This window comes from Equus asinus, chromosome 22, assembly GCF_041296235.1.
Source record: "Equus asinus isolate D_3611 breed Donkey chromosome 22, EquAss-T2T_v2, whole genome shotgun sequence".
In the NCBI taxonomy this organism is placed as follows: domain Eukaryota; kingdom Metazoa; phylum Chordata; class Mammalia; order Perissodactyla; family Equidae; genus Equus; species Equus asinus.
Genome location: NC_091811.1, coordinates 51,460,309 through 51,479,460, shown reverse-complemented (window position 1 = coordinate 51,479,460; position 19,152 = coordinate 51,460,309). Strand labels below are relative to the sequence as shown.

The 19,152-nt window shown below is 36.0% G+C and overlaps 1 protein-coding gene across 1 annotated transcript in view; it reads right to left on the bottom strand.

Moving 5' to 3' along the window:
- SPATS2 (spermatogenesis associated serine rich 2) overlaps positions 1 to 19,152 on the bottom strand; it is a 131,807-nt gene that overhangs the window by 20,470 nt on the left and 92,185 nt on the right. Inside the window, 5 exon segments of the mRNA XM_044755712.2 lie at positions 894 to 1,073; positions 2,285 to 2,546; positions 7,901 to 7,950; positions 9,080 to 9,188; positions 12,719 to 12,798. Coding sequence (XP_044611647.1) covers positions 894 to 1,073; positions 2,285 to 2,546; positions 7,901 to 7,950; positions 9,080 to 9,188; positions 12,719 to 12,798 — 681 coding nt within the window.

Genomic DNA, 19,152 nt, shown 5'->3' with positions numbered 1-19,152 from the left:
CCAGGATCTGAACTGGCAAAACCCTGGGCCACTGAAGTGGAGAATGCAAACTTAACCGCTTGGCCACAGGGCCAGCCCCTTAAATGATTTTTTTTTTTAAAGATTGGCACCTGAGCTAACAACTGTTGCTGATCTTTTTTTTTTCTGCTTTATCTCCCCAAATCCCCCTAGTACACAGTTGTATATCTTAGCTGCAGATCCTTCTAGTTGTAGCAAGTGGGACGCCGCCTCAATGTGGCCTGAGGAGCGGTGCCATGTCCACGCCCAGGATGTGAACTGGCGAAACCCTGGGCCACTGCAGTGGAGTACGTGAACTTAACCACTCGGCCACAGGGCCAGCCCCTTAAATGATTATTATAGTTAATAATAATCATAAAAAAATAAAGCAAAGAGCTACCATCAGTCAATGCTAAGTACTTAAGAGAAAATGACCTTGTTTAAAATTGGAGTCTGACAGATATCAGTAAGAGCATGAAGTTGTGAAGAGAAATGAAAATATTTCTTTAAAATGTCATGTCAGAGATGGCAGCGCTTTTTACTGTTGAGTCAATCAGAAGGTAAAAATGAAGGAAACAGCACAAAAATGTTGCAGTAAAGCAAATAAAAGAAACAGGTTAACGTTAGTAGGAAAGTCACCCTGGCAGTCGTTTGACTTTCATTCACAAAAGGAGCCCCATCATTGTAACAAGACTGCACAGCATCTAAACCACTATCTAACTCCAACTGTGTACACAGAATTAGGAAAGGGCAGAGTAGTCACTGCCTAGAAAACAGAAAAAATATTACCTGCTGCCCTTCAGAGACCTTATCTATGGGAACAAAGAGATAATCTGCCCTCTTTAGTCAAAAACACACATTTTTTATTTTCTCTCAAACAGAGGCCTCTGATTTACCTAACTTTTTGTTGGTGGAGGAGAGCGGAACATCTTCTATCCCCAGATTTGAAAACTGAAGTCCAGTGGTAGGTCTTGAGAGGGACTTGGCAGCATTCCTATTTTGTTGAAAATTCTGAGTAGAGTGCATAGCCAAAGACTTGGACTCAAAATCAGAGACACCATTCTCCAGCATGGATTCTGTCAAAGAAAGAGGCCAGTATTTTAGAGCAAAATTTACAGGTAATCAATCAAGCAGTCTTAAGTACACACAAAGAAAAAATTTAAAAATGTTTGAGGCAAAACTATGCCTCTTAAAAGGCTGTGAACAAAATCAACTGACAAAATAGATCAAAGAGTAGAGTCAGTTGGACGAGGCTATCAGCAGCATCTGGCTTAGCCCTAGGCGGCATCTTGAGTGAAGATGAGGAGGAGCCTGTGCTAACCCAGCTCTAGGCAGCCTAGCTCAGTCCCTGTACCTTGGTAGCTTCCTTGTAGTTCTGGGCACAAGGAGGTGAAGACAGTCAACATCACCAACTTCTGCTAGCTTCTGTAAGTTATGTTGAGGAAAAAAGAGTTTTACGCTGTCCCAAGAAAAGAAGAGTTTTAAAAGCTTTAGGGAATAGAAAGGGCAAAGAGTAAGGAAATGAAAGGAAAGCTAGCTCAGAAAAAAAAAGGAAGCCATCATCACTGGTCTGTTTGAAGTCAGTTTAGGTGCTATATTTTTCACTGAGCCTTTTTGTTTGTGCGCGAACTAATCAATCAAAGAACATCTAAAAAGTACAGCATAATTCTTGAACTGGCATTATGTTTTTAAGGCTAGCAGTAACAGAGCAAGGGGAGCTGCATCAACAAACAAGTCATTTAAAAAACTATTTTAAAAGAGAGATTCCCAATATCTTCCCAGAGCCCTCAACAAAATGGTTAATAAAACAAACTGAAATGCTTACAAAATATATGCATTTATAACTAACACTAATCTTAACTCTTCACTAGAAAACAAATGTGAGACAAAAAAAAGCAACAGTCTACATCTCATGAAAGCAACGGGATTACAGTTATTATTATATATTCCTCATTGTGCTGGGTCTTAGAATAATATCAACATCAACATTTTTCTCAGTAAGTGTGCAATTAAAAAAACATGATCTTATGATCTAAGTACTAAGGGACTATTAAGTTAGATTTCCATCAGACTGATTTAGACTAAAATTAAATATGAGACAATGGAACAAGAATTATATTTTTCTAGGCCTTTGATAACTGCAAAATGTGACTCTTTCACATAAGAAGTAACAAAACCCCAAAAGTAAAAGACTAACTAGATTTAATTTATTGATGCTTTCTCAACCAGGAAGTCTCTGTATTTTTCAACAAAATGTAACTTTTCAAAGATCTGTTAATAAACTCACCTGTTCTTTCCAACACATCTGGCGTGGCTGACTCAGGGTCCTCCAATTCTCTAGCATCTACTGAAAGCATCTCCATACCTTCACTGAGTGAGTCCACAGACTCAGTATCATTGATGGCACCATTGACATGGTAACCATTAATACCACCTTTCTCTGAGGAAGGTGCAGACTGCTCCTCTTGAATGGAAACCGATTTACTGGAATCTGGGATATTGTTGCTTGCTTCTGCTGTAGGTTTTGGTTTGCTTTTCTTCTTTTTGTTCTAATGGTTATTAAAGATTTGAAAAAAGAAAAGAAAAAGAAGACCCCCATAACCCAGAGAGGTAACTGTAGCTACCCCAAAGCAATCAATGTTACCAATTTCTCATATCCTCTTGCAAAAGTTGAACATACTTTTGTACATGTTGAACTACTGACTAAACTAACTATGTAAAATACTTTGGATAAACTCAAACACATAAATATAGAAAATTTACACATGGCAAAGCCCACAATAAGCAAAATCAAAAGACAAATTACAAAATATGAAAAATATGTGCAACTTATATACAAACAGCTAAGTATATACGGAGCTCTAACAAAAAGCAAACAATAACCCAATAGAAAAAATAGTATAGGATATAAATATATGGAATGAAGTGCAACCCCAGTCGAATAAGAGACATAAATTAAAACTGCACTGCAGAGGATTCTAGGAAGATGGCAGAGGAGGCAGCATCAGGAATCTGTCTCTGCACCTAGACAACAATGCACGGGCAGAATCTGTATGGTGTAACTAATTTGGAACTCTGGAATCTAATGAAGGCTTGCAATTTCCTAGGGACAACTTGGAAGCAAATTGTGGTTAATTCTGGTCAATTTCAGCTCTTAGCACAGTAGCAGCTACCCCACCGTCAGCCAGGAGACAAGCAGCTGTGCATCGGTTCCTGGAGCAGCCTGCACACAGCTTGTGGGAGCCAGGATAGGCAAAAAGGACCCTTTCCTACAAATACTGGGGATCTGTGCTCTGATCGCTGACTGCTGCATTTGATCAAACAGTACAAACAAAGAGGCAGGCTGTCATTGTTGTTGCACCTCCTCCTAATGTTGCCAGCCCCTCCTCCTCTGGCTGAAGTAGCTTCCAGGGGAATTAAGGAGTCAGTGTTCTTCCCTTTCACTTCATTTTTCTCTTTTCCCCCCTTTTGGAGTCAGATATTAAATACCAGGACATTCAAAAACAACTACAGATATGAGAAAAATTTGAAAGTGACCACATATGCCCAGGCAAAGGCTCAGAAAAGACCTTAAGTGTACACCCCAGGCTGACCTTAGGTACAGAGACAGCTTACAGCAATTAAAAAAACAAAACCAAAGGGCAGGCCCCATGGCCAAGTGGTTAAGTTCATGCACTCCGCTTTGGCAGCCCAGAGTTTCGCCAGTTCGGATCCTGGGTGTGGACATGGCACTGCTCATCAGGCCATGCTGAGGCAGCATCCCACATAGCTCAACCAGAGGCACTCACAATTAGAATATACAACTATGCACTGGGGCGCTTTGGGGAGAAGAAGAAAAAAGAAAAAAAAGATTGGCAACAGATGTTAGCTCAGGTGCCAATTATTAAGAAAAACAAAACAAAACAAAAAAACACCAAAAGCAATAACAAAAAAACAGCAAAGCCCAAGGAAGGGGGAGAATCTAATTTCCACAGTTACCACATTATTAGACTTAGCTGTCTGGTTTTCAACAGAAAAATCATAAGGCACACAAAGAAACAGGAAAGTATGGCCCATTCAAAGGAAAAAAACAAATCAAGAGAAATTGTCTCTGAAAAAGACCTGAGAGCCGATATACTAGACAAAGACAAAGACAGATAACTGTCTTAAAGATGCTCAAAGAACAAAAGGAAGATGTGGATAAAGAAAATGAAATATAAACAAAATGGAAATATCAATAAAAAAGAGAAAACCTAAAAAGGACTAAGAAGAAATTCTGGAGCTGAAAAGTACAATAACTGAAATGAAAAAAAAATCACTAGAAGGATTAAAGGCAGATGTGAGCAGGCAGAAAAAAAGAATCAGTGAACTTGAAGATAGGACAACAGAAATTATTGAACCTGAGGAACAGAAAGAAAAACGACTGACATGAACAGAGCCTCAGGGATCTGTGGGACACCATCAAGCAGACCAATATACGCATCAAGGAAGTCCTAGGAGTTAGAGAAAGGAAGACAAAGAAAGAATATTTAAAGAAATAATGGCCGAAAACTTCCCAAATTTGATGGAAGACATGAATATAAACATCCAAGAAGCTTTAAAAAACTCCAGGTAAGATGAACCCAAAGAGACTGACACATATCAGATAAAAATAGACATTAAATAAAAAAAGGTTACAAGAAACAAAGGAGGACATTATATATTAATAAAACGTTCAATACAGCAAGAAGATGTAACAATTATAAACATTTACACACCTAATGAGAGACCATCAAAATAGATGAAGCAGTAATCGACCGAATTGAAGGCAGAAATAGACAGCTCTACAACAATACTTGGAGACTTCAAAATCCTGCTCACAATAATGGACAGAACAACCAGACAAAAGGTAAGTAAAGAAATAAAGGATTTAAATAAGATAATAGACAAACTAGATCCAACAGACATATACAGATACTGCTCTACCCAAAAACAGCATACACATGTTCCTCAAGTGCACATGGGACATTTTCCAGGATAGATCACACGTTACGCCACAAAGTCTCAACAGATTTTTAAAAATAGCTATCAATATCATACAAAGTATCATCTCTGACCACACGGGATGAAGTTAGAAATCAGTAACAGAAGGAAAACTGGAAAATTCAATATTGGGGAAAGTAAACAACACATTTTAAAGTAACAAAATGATCAAAGAAGAACTCACAAGGGAAATTAGAAAACACTTAGAGATGAATGAAAATGAAAACACAACCTACTCAAACATATAGGATGTAGTGAAAGTTGTGCTAAGGGGGAAATTTACAGCCAGAAGCTAGTTCTTCAAAAAGATCAACAAAACTGACAAACCGTTAGGTAGATGGATTAAAACAAAAAGAAGATTCAAATTGATAAAGTCAGAAATGAAAGTGAGGACATTACTCTCAATTCTACAGAAATAAAAAGGATTAAAAGAGTACTATGAACAACTGTATGCCAACAAATTGGATAACCTAGATGAAATGGACAAATTCTTAGAAAAACAAAACCTACCAAGACTAAATCATGAAGAAAATGAAAATCTGAATAGACTTATAACTACTAAGATTGAATCAGTAATCAAAAATCTCCTGACAAAGCAAGCCCTGGACTCAATGACTTCACTGGTGAATTCTAGCAAACATTTACAGAAGAACTAACACCAATTCTTCTCAAAATTTTCCAAAAAATTGAAGAGGAGGGCACACTTTTAAACTCCTTCTGAGGCCAGCATTTTACCCTGATACCTAATCCAGACAAAGGCACTATAAGCGAAGAAAGCTACAAACCAATATCCCTTATGAACACTGATGCAAAAATCCTCAAGAAAATACTCCCAAGCCAAATTCAGCAGCATATTAAAAGGATAATACATCACAACCAAGTTGGATTTATTCCTGGAATGCAAGGATGGTTCAACATAAGAAAATCAATCAATGTAATACACCACATTAACAAAATCAAGGAAAAAACCCAAACACAGGATCATCTCAATTGATGTAGAAAAAGCATGTGACAAAATTCAACATAATTTCACGATAAAAGCACTAAAAAAACTGGGAATAGAAGAAAACTACCTCAACATAATAAAAAGCCATATATGAAAAACCCACAGTGAAAAAATGGTGAAACATTGAAAAGTTTTCTTCAAAGATCAAGAACAAGGCAAGGACGCTCACTTTAGCCACATCTGTTCAACACAGTACTGAAAATTCTACCTGGGGCAATCAGGCAAGAAAAAGAAATAAAGGCATCCAAGTTAGAAAGAAAAAAGCAAAAATTATCTCTGTTTGCAGATGATTTGATCTTATATGTAGAAAACTCCAAAGATTTCACAAAAAACCTGTTAGAACTAATATACAAATTTAGTGAAGTAGCAGGATACAAAGTAAAAACACAAAAATAAAAAAAGCCCAAAAGTTGCATTTCTATACATGAATGGACAATCTGAAAAGAAAATTACAAAAACAATTCCATTTACAATAGCATCAAAAATAAAATACTTAGGAATTAACTTAACCAAGGAAGTGAAAGACTTGAACAATAAAAACTATAAAACACTGGTGATAAAAATTAAAGAAGACATAAATAAATGGAAACACATTCCATGTTCATGGATTGGAAGATTTAATATTGTTAAAATGTCAATACCACCCAAAGTGATCTACAGATTCAATGCAATCCCTATCAAAATCCCAATAACGTCTTTTGCAGAAACAGAAAAGCCCATCCTAAAATTCATATGGAATCTCTAGGAACCCCAAACAGCCAAAACAATCCTGAAAAACAACAAAACTGGAGGATTCACACTTCCTGATTTCAAAATTTACTGCAAAGTTACAGTAATCAAAAAAATGTGGTGCTGGCATAAAAACAAACATACAGACCAATGACACATAATAGAGAGCTAAGAAATAAACTCTCATATATATGGTCAAATGTTTTTTGACAAGGGTGCCAAGACCATTCAATAGGGAAAGGACAGTCTTGGCAACAAATGGTGCTGGGAAAACTGGATACTCACATATAAGAGAATAAATTGGACCCTTACCTAACACCATATACAAAAAATTAACTCAAAATGGATCAAAACTCTACTAACTATAAGACCTAAAACAATAAAACCTTTAGAAGAAAATGTAGGACAAAAGCTTCAGGACATTGGATTTGGCAGTAATTTCTTGGACATGACACCAAAGGCACAGATAAAAGAAAAAATAAACAAATTAGACTTGACGAAAATTAAAAACTTTTGTACTTCAAAAGATGCTACATCAATAGAGTAAAAAGGCAACCTACAGAATGGGAGAAAATATTTGCAAATCATATCTGATAAGGGATTAATATCTAGAATACAGAGAGAACTCCTAAAACTCAACAACAACAAAACAATCTGGTTAAAAAATGGGCAAAGGACTCCAAAAAAGATATACAAGTGGCCAACAAACACCTCTGCACAGCTAATAGTAGCAAAGCCCCTCTTTAGGTTTTAAGTCAAAGCTCATTAATATCAGAGACAACACCACAGTTGGCTGACCTAAAAATCTGAACTATTTTAACTGATCTATGATAAAAATGATGTTGAAAACCACTGGACTAGATCACTTTCTCTAGAGGAGCTCTGTGTTCCTTGACAAGCTCTCTTGTTTCATCCCTGTCTAATATTAATATCCCCTCAGCAACTGCACCACGGCAAAGTAATTCTGTTTCCTGCCTTAAATCACATGGAGAAGACTGTGTGGTATTCTATGTACACAGCTGTGTTTCAATGTCACAGAAGACATTTTTTAACCAGGTGAACTGAAGATGCATATGTAAATCTTTTCTTTTAAATACTTTTGCAGAGCTTAAATTTTTTTATAATACAAATATTAATATCATTCTTTTAAATTTAATTCATTTTTACCTTTTTCTTGCCTGTTACTGTCCATTCTTTGAGGACTTCACTGGCACTACCTGTAAGAGAAACCAATTACAGATTTTCTCTCTGACTACACGCATGGTCAAGCAGGAATTAGTGTCACTGCATTTTGTAATTGCTGAATAATTTCCAAAGTTCTTAACAGGAAAAGTTAAGGTTCAAGTGTCTGAGCTAATGTAACAAGACAATCAGGTCATGCTTACTATTTAGAATACCTGCCCAATTGGATCCCGCTTCTCTATATAATTTCCTCAGTAAGTTCTTCCAAGAAGAGCCTAATGTAGCCTGGCCATTTTGAAGATTGTTGTATTTATATAGCTTAGACTGAATACAAAGACGGCTGGTTTCAGACAAATATGCCATCCCTTCTCCTCCAGAAGATGACACATGACCTTGGCTATGCTGTTTTAGAGAGAGCTGTGCACTACTCTAAACCCAAATACTAACATTATAAAGAAAACAGATGATGATGAAGAAAAACCTTACAGTATTTGGACCTGTTCGTTCTATCCTGGCAAATTCAAAAAAAGAGAAATAGGGAGACCTAACCCGACATCACTGTTCAATGATGTAACAGCTTCAAGCCAAGTTTTTCTCAAACAAGTTATGTGGAAAGAAGTTTATAAAACACATCTCAACGCTAAATCTGAAGGCTTGGCTAAGCCATCATTCTTCTATACGTTAGATAAGCAAACTCAAACCTATACAATTGAATCACTTGATGGAGCCAAACTAAATGGTGTTGGAGCCTGGAAGAGAATGTTGAATCCTTGAATAAGCCATCTCTTGCTGGGCCACTGAATCACTGCTTTGTCATTAAGAGTTTCTTAAATTCTTATTCAACCCAACTCCAATCAAGTCCCTTAACCACTGGCCATATGATTTCTCCTTAAATACCATTAGAGAACATTTTGAGTAAAATGATGGGGTTTTCTCAGCTTATCTCTTATTCTAGATATCACATAGCTTATGAATGAGCTATCTCTAGGGCTGAAAGAGGTATCTTTAAGGGATATCTTAAAAAAAACAGCATGTTATCATGAGGTATTATGTTACCATGCTACATCATCTGTGAAACACCAGATTGCTAAATACATGTTATAGAAGTCTGCAGCAGCTCCTATTTGAACAAATACAAACTTATAAAAAACTGAACTAGATTACCTTCCATGAACGCTTGTACTGTTTTGTCCACGCAATTATCAAAGTGCTGCAAAACCAGGATGATTTCATTGTTGCTCTTGTTGGGAACAATTGCACGCACTGCATTTATCTGGAAAAGATGACAGGGCCATTTAATTCTACCATCAGTAGGTCATTTGGCAACTGAGGCCTATTATGGAGAATAACAGAAAGAGTGACATTTCATTTTTAACAGTATGCACCCCTTTGTACTGTCAATGAGAGTGGATACAACCATCTCACTGGGAATGATTAATAGATGAGTGATAGCACGTAAAAATTAATTTTAAAACTTAGAAAAACAGAACATTTCTAGAAATAGAAGGTATGTGCTAGATTTTATTTCAAGAAAGGGTGGTTTAATTTAGGTACCAGGTATTAATTTAGCACCAGTTTCCTCATATTTGGCATACTGTAGAAAAAGGTGGAAAGCTTAATGAACCATTAACAATAACAAGCCGGATTTTTCTATAGCATTTTTCAAAACATTTTTACTTTATATTATTTAATTGTATAACAACACCATAAAGATAATCTGTAGAGATAATTTAAATTATTATAAACTGGGGGCCAGCCCCGTGGCTGAGTGGTTAAGTCTGCATGCTCAGCTTGAGCAGCTTAGGGTTTCGCTGGTTCGAATCCTGGGCGCGGACATGGCACTGCTCATCAAACCATGCTGAGGCGGCATCCCACATGCCACAGCTAAAAATACACAACTACGGACCGGGGGACTTTGGGGAGAAAAAGGAAAAATAAAATCTTTAAATTACTATAAACTATTTCAGGCCTACAAAATATAATGAACACTCACTATGCTGACAGCCAGTTTAATAAAATAAAATAGATGCAATTGAAGCCCCATGAAGTCCCTCATAAATCCTATTTCCCTCCTCACCCCAGAGATTTCTGTCTTGGATTTGGTGTCAGTTTGACACGTTTTTGCACTTTTATGATGTATGTATGTATCTACAGGCAATGTATACTATTGCTTTCCATTACATAAGTATTATCATACAGGTCTATATTCAATCTCCTTTTTCACATAATATTGTTTTTTAGATTTTTAGATGTTGATAAATGCATCTCTTATTCATTTATTTTAATTGCTACATAGCATTTCCATTGTATGAATATAGCCAATTTATTCATTTTCCTGTTGATGAACACTTATATTGTTTCCAATGTTTGACTATGAAAAATGCTGTAATGAACATTCCTATGCTTATTTGCTGCTGACTTCTCAGTGCCTAAAACAATGTTTAGCACATTATGAGCAATAAAAAAGAAATCGGGTCTTCTGTGAACAGTGAGAATGTCTCTATTGTATATAACCAGTATTATCAATTCCTGAATAGTAGGGCATCTACAAATTCATTAGGTAATGCCAAACTGCTTTTTAAAATAGGTATGCCAATTTTGTCAGATTTATTCTTAAGGTATTTTATATTTTTTGAGATTAAAAGTATACAATTTACAATAATTGCATATTCTGTTTTCATTTTTGTATATCAATTTTATATCCAGCAACCTTGATGAACTATTATTCCTAATAATTTGTTGCTTTCTTGGTTTCTCTATGTAGATAATTGTATTGTCTATAAATTATATCATTTTTTTTCTTCCTTCCCAATCCTTATAATTTTCATTTCTTGTCTTACTGCACAACGTGAAATTGCCTATTTCTCCAAGACCTGGTTCTTTTTGGTAGGGAATGGTAGTTAGAAACCAAGATCTAAGAGCTAGATGTGTTTATTGCTACTGGGGAGTCATTATTTCTAGGTCCTTTCATTGGATAGAGCCAGGAGATTTTGTTTTTTACAACATGAGTTCATACTGACATCTTCATTTCAAATACAATACTAAAAGGCTTTTTCTTACATGATTTTAAACATGTATCTCTTTTCTCTAAATTAAAAGTTTTAAGTTCTTAAAATGTTAAATTATTTACTGATTTGTTTTATTCTACAATATTCATAAAATAATATTAATAACCCTGTGATATAATATTACTACTGATAAAATATTGAGTAAAATTTAAGATTTATTTGCATTTCTCTTTGTCCTTTAAATATATCCCTCTAAACATGTACAGTAAGCCTACTGTGTTCAAAAGTCACTGGGAAGATGTTTTTCTAGTTCACCTTTTCCCTGAAGGTGAAATATTTTTAGGGTCTCAATCGTATATAAGATCTCAGCTCTAATTCTTAACCCAGGACAAGCCTTGGGTTTCAGAACCCTATGTGGTAAAACCCATTTGTTACTGAGACTGGAAAAACACATCAAAGTTACCTAAGCTTAGGTTTACCACTCTGGTTTTTAGTTCCCTCTGCATTTTTATCCCCCAGGGATTTCTTTACTTCTTATGTTCAGCTATGCACTGAAAATGATGCATGTTATTTTTCATTCTGTATTTCTAGGTATTTTATATCAGGAATTTTTTCAGGTTATCTAGCCATGCTACTTGAAAAGCAAGTGCTTTTATAGATAAAGAGAAGCATTTTTTTTTTTTTTTTTTGAGGAAGATTAGCCCTGAGCTAACTACTGCCAATCCTCCTCTTTTTGCTGAGGAAGACTGGCCCTGAGGTAACATCCATGCCCATCTTCCTCTACTTTATACGTGGGACGCCTGCCACAACATGGCTTTTTGCCAAGTGGTGCCATGTCTGCACCCAGGATCTGAACTGGTGAACCCCAGGCCGTCAAGAAGCGGAACGTATGAACTTAACCACTGCACCACTGGGCCGGCCCCTAAAGCATCTTCTCCAAGTAATAAGCAGAGTCTGTATTAGAAGCTAAGCCTTTTTTAGTACACTTGCTTTCCCATCATTCTGTGCTTTCTTTTTCAGGCTTAACTGAAAAATGGTAAGGTTTAACACCAAACAAGTAGGAAGGTATATAATCTATAATCCAAAGAAGGCTAAGTTGTAATATACATTTTTGAGATTTTGAGATGACCAAAAAACTTAGCACTGATCACTAAACAATAGACATTAGGCAAAACTTACAGATTCAATAATAAAGGTAAGATTCTGATAACTTAAAATGTGAAAATGTTTGTATTATTGAACCAATATATAGCTATGACTCCATAATCAACAAAAACTTTTTTTATAAGACAGAGAAAGCACATAAAGCTTTTGTTTTATGTTTTTCTCAATATAGCTCATGAGGGGTTATATAACTAAAAACATCTGGTTTTCTTCCAAAGGAATATCACTTCGAAAACCTATTTCCCTGGTTGCTTTGAAGTCTCCTAGACTTAAGAATGCTCTTCAAGTGAACGGGAGGATGCTGCTCAGATTGTTCCTTAAAGAATGCTGCCAAATGAGACAGACAGCTAGCCATGTAAATATTTTTTCTAATATTATTTAATTAATTCATATTAAGATGTCTTCAAGATAATTTAAAATGAATATATATGGAACTATGCAAAGAAAACCATGTTTGCACTAATAGGCTCTGATTCCTCAAAATCTTCATGGTAGTTACTCTGTATATAGTGGCACTGTGTTTTGTCCTTAAAATTTCACTTTCTTAATGCGTTTGTGTAGCCACTGATTGTATTAGTACCTAAATTTTACAACGATATTCAAGTTTACTATCCATAGCAACTAGTCATACCTTCTCTTTCATGTTTTCAAAAGCTCCTCCCTGGGCCAATACAGTATTGGACTGCAAATCAAAAATGAATCCTGATGAATCTGAAAGAATGAGAAGGGAAAAATATGTTCAACGTGATCCAACTAACACGTAATTCATCTCTCAAATAGGAGGGCCAAGATCACTTGCTTTCCTCCCAAAAGCAGTTAACAACAACTGAGCTGCTATTCGCAAATTGTATTATACAGATAACCTATAACTACATTTTTAGTTAAAATTATAAAATAAAATTTGATTTTCTAGAAACTGTCACAGGTTGAGAAAAACACTAAGCACATCAATATACTAGACTGTCCAGTAATCTTTGATATCTTTGTTAACTATTCTATCTTAATTTAAAAGCTCCACCAAAAATGTTACAATAGCTCCTCAAAGTAAAATTTAACACTAATGAATATGAAATATGAGTGAAAATGAGAGCTTCTGTAGCATTAATAATAACACATGAAAGTAACTGCCATCTTGCAGACTGCACCACACACATCACGTTCTTAAACTATGAACTTCATGAATACATTCATGTTTGTGTCCCCAATATAATTCTTGACAACACAATATACTTGAGTTTACATTACCAGCACAATATGAGAAAACTTAGTTCAATATGATTGAACACAAAAGAGTTTGGTTTCCCAGTACTGATAAAGAAAAGGCTATCTGCAAATTTAATCAGTTTCTTTACCTGTGACTATGTAATCAATAAATTACCTCAGCTTTAACACATGACAATTTTGTTTTAAATCCCAGGAAATGGCTAGAGTGCTTCTCAAATTCTGACGTGTATACATATCATCTGGGGAATCTTAGGTTAAAATGCAGGCATTCATTTAGTAGTCTGGCCTGTGGCCTGACATTTTTACTCCTAGGTGGTTATTAACATTGCTGATCCAGGCACTGTACTTGGGAGTAGTTTGGGGGTTAGAATTTCAACAAAGCAAGTAAAAGGGGAAATTTTGAAAAAAGAGGGTGCTATGGTCTGAATCCTTGTGTCCCCTCAAATTCCTATGTTGAAATCCTCACCCCCAAAAGTGATGGTATTAGTAGGTGGGGTCTTTGGGAAGTGATTAGGTCACGAAGGTGGAGTGCTCGAGAATGGGATTAATGCCCTTATAAAAGAGATTCCACAGAGCTTCCTAGTTCCGGCCACCACTGAGGATATAATGAGGAGGTCACAGACTTCTATGACGGGAAGAGAACCCTCACCCAACCATGTTGGTGCTCTGATCTCAGACTTTCAGCCTCCAGAACTGTGAAAAACAAATTTCTGTTGTCTATAAGTCACCCAGTCTGTGGTATTTTGTTATAGCTGCCTGAATGGAATAAGACAGGAGTATAAAAAAACATAGTAATATTCTAGTACACTTTCCAAATTCTTTTGCTATTATTACAGATGTGTTTTAATTAAAGCTTCTTTTAAAGCTCAATCTTTAGCCTGTGTTTTCAAATACCTCCTAGTTGCTACAGAAGACTGATAATTTATAAGTTAGAATGGTAAGAACATTTTGGTACTAAAAGTGGAAAAGAGGATCTGAATAGACCCTATGTTATTCCAAGAGAAACCACGCTTGACAATTACCAATGAACCATGAATTAGTTTGATTTAACCTCTATGATACTGGCATTTCAAGACTGTTACCCACATGAAAAATCAGGTTGCACTTACACCAATTCAGTACGTAAGCCTGAGTTTTCCAGACGACTACATAACATGTTTAACTCCCAATTATCTTTATTAATTGAAAAGAGACAGTATATAAAGATGAAAATTCTTTATAAGCAAATACTATCCAGCAATCTTCTCAGAATTGCTTACAGGTTAGCCAATGATATAACTTGAATATTATTAAGTATCCTTCCCCAAAGAAGTGTTACTGAGCAGTGAGATGATACAAAGGACATCAATAATGTCATTAGGGAATCAAAGTACCAGTCTCTCAGAGAAAAGAGGGAATACAAACATCATTTTGGAGTCTATATTTAAATGAACTATTATTATTACTAGCTTATACATCATCTAACACTACTTAGTGTTTTTTATTTATTTATCCTTTAATAACACACTAGATGAAACAAAGTGCAAGGAAAACAAAGGGTAGGTCTGCAAACACCTTCCATTACTGCCCCCCCCAAACTAGCGTAAGTATTTTTAGGGTTTATCTGGCATACTAATTAGGATAATGATTAAAAATGCATAAAGCAGCCATTTCAGTTAGGATCCCAGCAGGAAAAGAATGGCACACTGAAAGTGGGAAATCTGAGGAGAGTTTAATAAAGGGACTATATTCGAAGGCGCTAGCAGAGAGTAGGGAAGCCACAAGATAGAGTACAGTACCCTTGGCTAATAACAGCAATGTTCATTGCTATCCCAAGGTTTTAAAGGGGTGTATGGAGGGAGCAATTACTGCAACCCAGAGACAGAAGGCTCTTTCATCTTTGTTTAATCTGGCGTGGAGAGGGCCATGGGACAGTAGCTGTGACCTTTGGTCATAGGACACGGTAAACCCACAGTGACCCCTCAAGGAAAGATTGAGGAATAAATACCCCCACCTCACCCTCCTCCCTGCCTCTGATCTCTTGCCTATGCTGCCCGATGGCCAAACCCAACCAGAAGCCAGAGGGCAACAGAGACACTGAGATAGTCCATACAAGTCAGCCTCCCACGCACAAATGCCAATTTTGTATTTATATTCTACATCATGGGTTCACCAAAAAGGGAAAGCAATAATCTAACATCTTAACTTGTCTATTCACCAGCTAATATTGCCTCTTTTAACGTAAACCAACAACTCAAGTAGATTCAAAACCCTGTTTCAAAGAACTGGAGTTTAAGTGCTTCTCAGCATTATAGAGAAAGTCATTTTTAATTCCCATCAATGATATTTAGTGATTTAACAATTCTCTTATTTTTTCAAGCAAAGAAAGCCTAAGATTTACTAAATTCCATTGGTAGGAAATGGAAAGGCAGGATCTCAACTTTTGATATCTATCCTATGGTAGAAGAGCAGGTATACTCCATCAGAAATAAATTTTTTTTTTCTGCTTTATCTCCCCAAATCCCCCCGGTACATAGTTGTATATCCTAGTTGCATGTCCCTCTAGTTGTGGCATGTGGGACACTGCCTCAACGTGGCCTGATGAGTGGTGCCATGTCCGCGTCCAGGATCCAAACCAGCAAAACCCCAGACTGCCACAGCGGAGCGCGAGAACTTAACCACTTGGCCACGAGGCCGGCCCAGAAATAAATTTTTAAAGAAAAATGCAGTTAAGTACTATTCTCAGGCAAGATTCATAAAGGATATGAGGATCCCTTGAGATTGAGCTTTCTTATTATCATTTATTTCACTCTATTAGGAACCATGTCAGAAGTTTCTTGGAATTATTTCAAATGGCACACATTTAGGAACATTTTGGAAAAAGTATGTTATTTACAGTATCACTGACATATTTGTAAATACTGCAGGTTTTTAAATTACTGTTTTTGCTGGCTTCAAAAATCAGGCAAAAGTTGTTCTAGGCACTGGGGATGACACAAAAATATCTGAGTCTGATTATCCCACATATCAAACCAACCGTGAAGAAGTATCTTAAGCTTTGAAACACAGTCTAATTCTGTTGTTAATTTATAATTTACCTGAGGACCAATATTGTATTGAATCTTTTTTATAATTAATTTGGTTAAAAGTTCTGATTATACTCACATCTATCAGGATGGATATTATATATAAAAAAAAAAAAAAAACAAAAAGAAAGCAAGTCTTGGCAAGAACGTGGAGAAACTGGAACACTCAAACATTGCTGGTGGGAATGTAAAATGGTATAGCTGCTGTGGAAAGCTGTATGGTGGTTCCCTAAATAATTAAACATAGAATTATCATATGATCTAGCAATTCCACTTCTGGGTACACACACAGAAGAACTCAAACCAGCAACTTGAACAAATATTTGTACACCCACATTCATAGCAGCATAATTCACAATAGCCAAAAGGTGGTAGCAACCAAGTGTCCATCGTCGGATGAACGGATAAACAAAATGTGGTATACATATACACAACGGAATATTTTTCAGTATTAAAAAGGAAGGAAATTCTGACACATGCTATATGGATGAATCGTGAACACATTATACTAAGTGAAATAAGCCAGTCACAAAAGGACAAATACCGTATGATTCTACTTATATAGGTACCTAGAGTAGTCAAATTAATAGAGACAGAAAGTAGAATGGTGGTTGCCAGGAGGTGGGGCGTCAGGGGGAAGAGGGAAATGGCAAATTACTGTTTAACAGGTATAAGAGTTTCAGTTTTGCAAGATGAAAAAGTTGTAGAGATGATAGTAGTGATGGGTGCACACACAATGTGAATATACTTAATGCCACTGAACTATACACTTAAAAATGGTTAAAATGGAAAATTTTGTTACGCAAATTTTACAACTAAAATTTTTTAAAGTTCTGATTATAAAGGATCGTTAAGAAAAGAAAATAGCACTTTTTTCTAATATAAATTTTAAAACATAAGGATCCCTTACTGAGATTCCAAATTAATTCCTGCAACGCATATTTGGTAAGGACCTACCATGAGCAAGGCTAGGCACTAAAGATACAAGATACAATGGTGAACAAGACACCTACAGTTCCTGCTCTCTTAGGTTTATATCTAGTGCAAGAGACCAGTAATAAATAAATAAATAAACATCTCAATATGACAGCAAGCGTGCATCAGTTTATCAAATCGCACAGTACTAAGTACATATGCTAGACCTCCACAATAACACTATTATGAGTTGAAGATTATTAAAAGTTCTACTACTTAGGGTCTACACTAAAAAGGGTTAGCAGAGCTAATATTATGAATACACACTAAGGCTCTTTGAAAGTACTGACATGAATTTAATCTGATTATCAATGAGCAGATTGTTTCCTTCATGCAAAAGCCTGTCCCCCAAATTCCAGGCTGCTTATAGTACAGATAAGCATAGAGGGGGCTCAACCCAGGCATGGAATAAGTCTAAGGATTCTTATAGGGGCTACTGAATTTGTAAATCCAACAACTAAAAACTTATGGTTTTAGATTCTAAAATGAATTTTTTTTCATTAACATAGACGATGGCAACTTACTATGCTATCTCCTCTGACAAGTGAGGAGAAAGAATTATAATCCCTCCCAAAATATCTTCTCTTAATTTTACATTGATGAGAAAATCAGCCATGGTACGATTTCTTACCCAAAGCTGCAGAGTAAGAAACCTACTGCAGAATCAAGGACAGAGTCCAAGTTTTATGCTATACAACGTAAGTGCTATAACTTATCAAATATACTAGTTCTCAAGTTGCCATTATTTTAACAGTACCTTGGTATATCATCTTTCTTCTAAGGATCTTAGATTCCTCTTATTACTCACTGATATTCCTTACACATACATAAAACAAGTTGGGTAACAAAATTATTCATATTTCACTATAGCCAAAGAGAAGCCATAGAGGTAAGATCTAATTAAATGCAGGTAAGCCCGGGGGTGAAGAAGCCTAGAAGTACAGATAACCTAACAAGTGTGACGATCACTTGTCATATTTCCTCAAATGGTATCAACTTCCTCTTAAAAATTAAAAAGTAAACTCAAGAGCAGAGGTTATCTAAGTGCCAATTCTTGCAGATGTGGTATATCTCATGAACAATTAAACAACCTGAGGTTCTCCTTTAGCCTGAACACAGCCACAGGCACTCCAACTAAAGCCCAGAGTGCACTCACAACTTCAGAACTGAACTGAAGATGCCACCAACTTCAGTTTCCTAGGTAATAATGTTCTCTTTTGTCCATTTAGACCTAAGCTTGGTAGAATTATGACCGTTTTGATAAGAAATAAGATATTTATTTAAAAAAGAGAATGTGTAAATAACGGGGAATCAGGCCTTGAAGGGAAGCAAATCAGAGATGGGAAATTTAGAAAGACAACTATGTCAAAATGCCATTTTGTAAGACTTCTAGTCTGCTTTAAATAACTCTACTACAGTGTACTGTTGTAGCTTTCTAAAATGCTAACATTATTTTATATTTAGTTCTTTAGAAGTTTTTTAAGAAACCTCCATCTTGGTTGCCAATGGCCAAGGACAAAAGTGCTCTCAGTAGGTCGTAAGGATATAGACTTACAGTCTCATCAAGTGGCCTTCCTGGCCATCTCAGATGACTACTGCAGTTTACACGCTTAGAAAAATCCACACTTCAACTACCAGTCTGCCATCTCATTAGTCTGAAATCAGTTCTCCCACATATGAAATGAAAAGTATAGTTTAAAAAGAAGATTCTTTCCTACTCTTTACTGTCCATTAAAGTCTCAGGAATTCTACCAGCTGTTCCAGCAAAGAAACTCAATTTCATAAGTCAAAGAAAATTAAA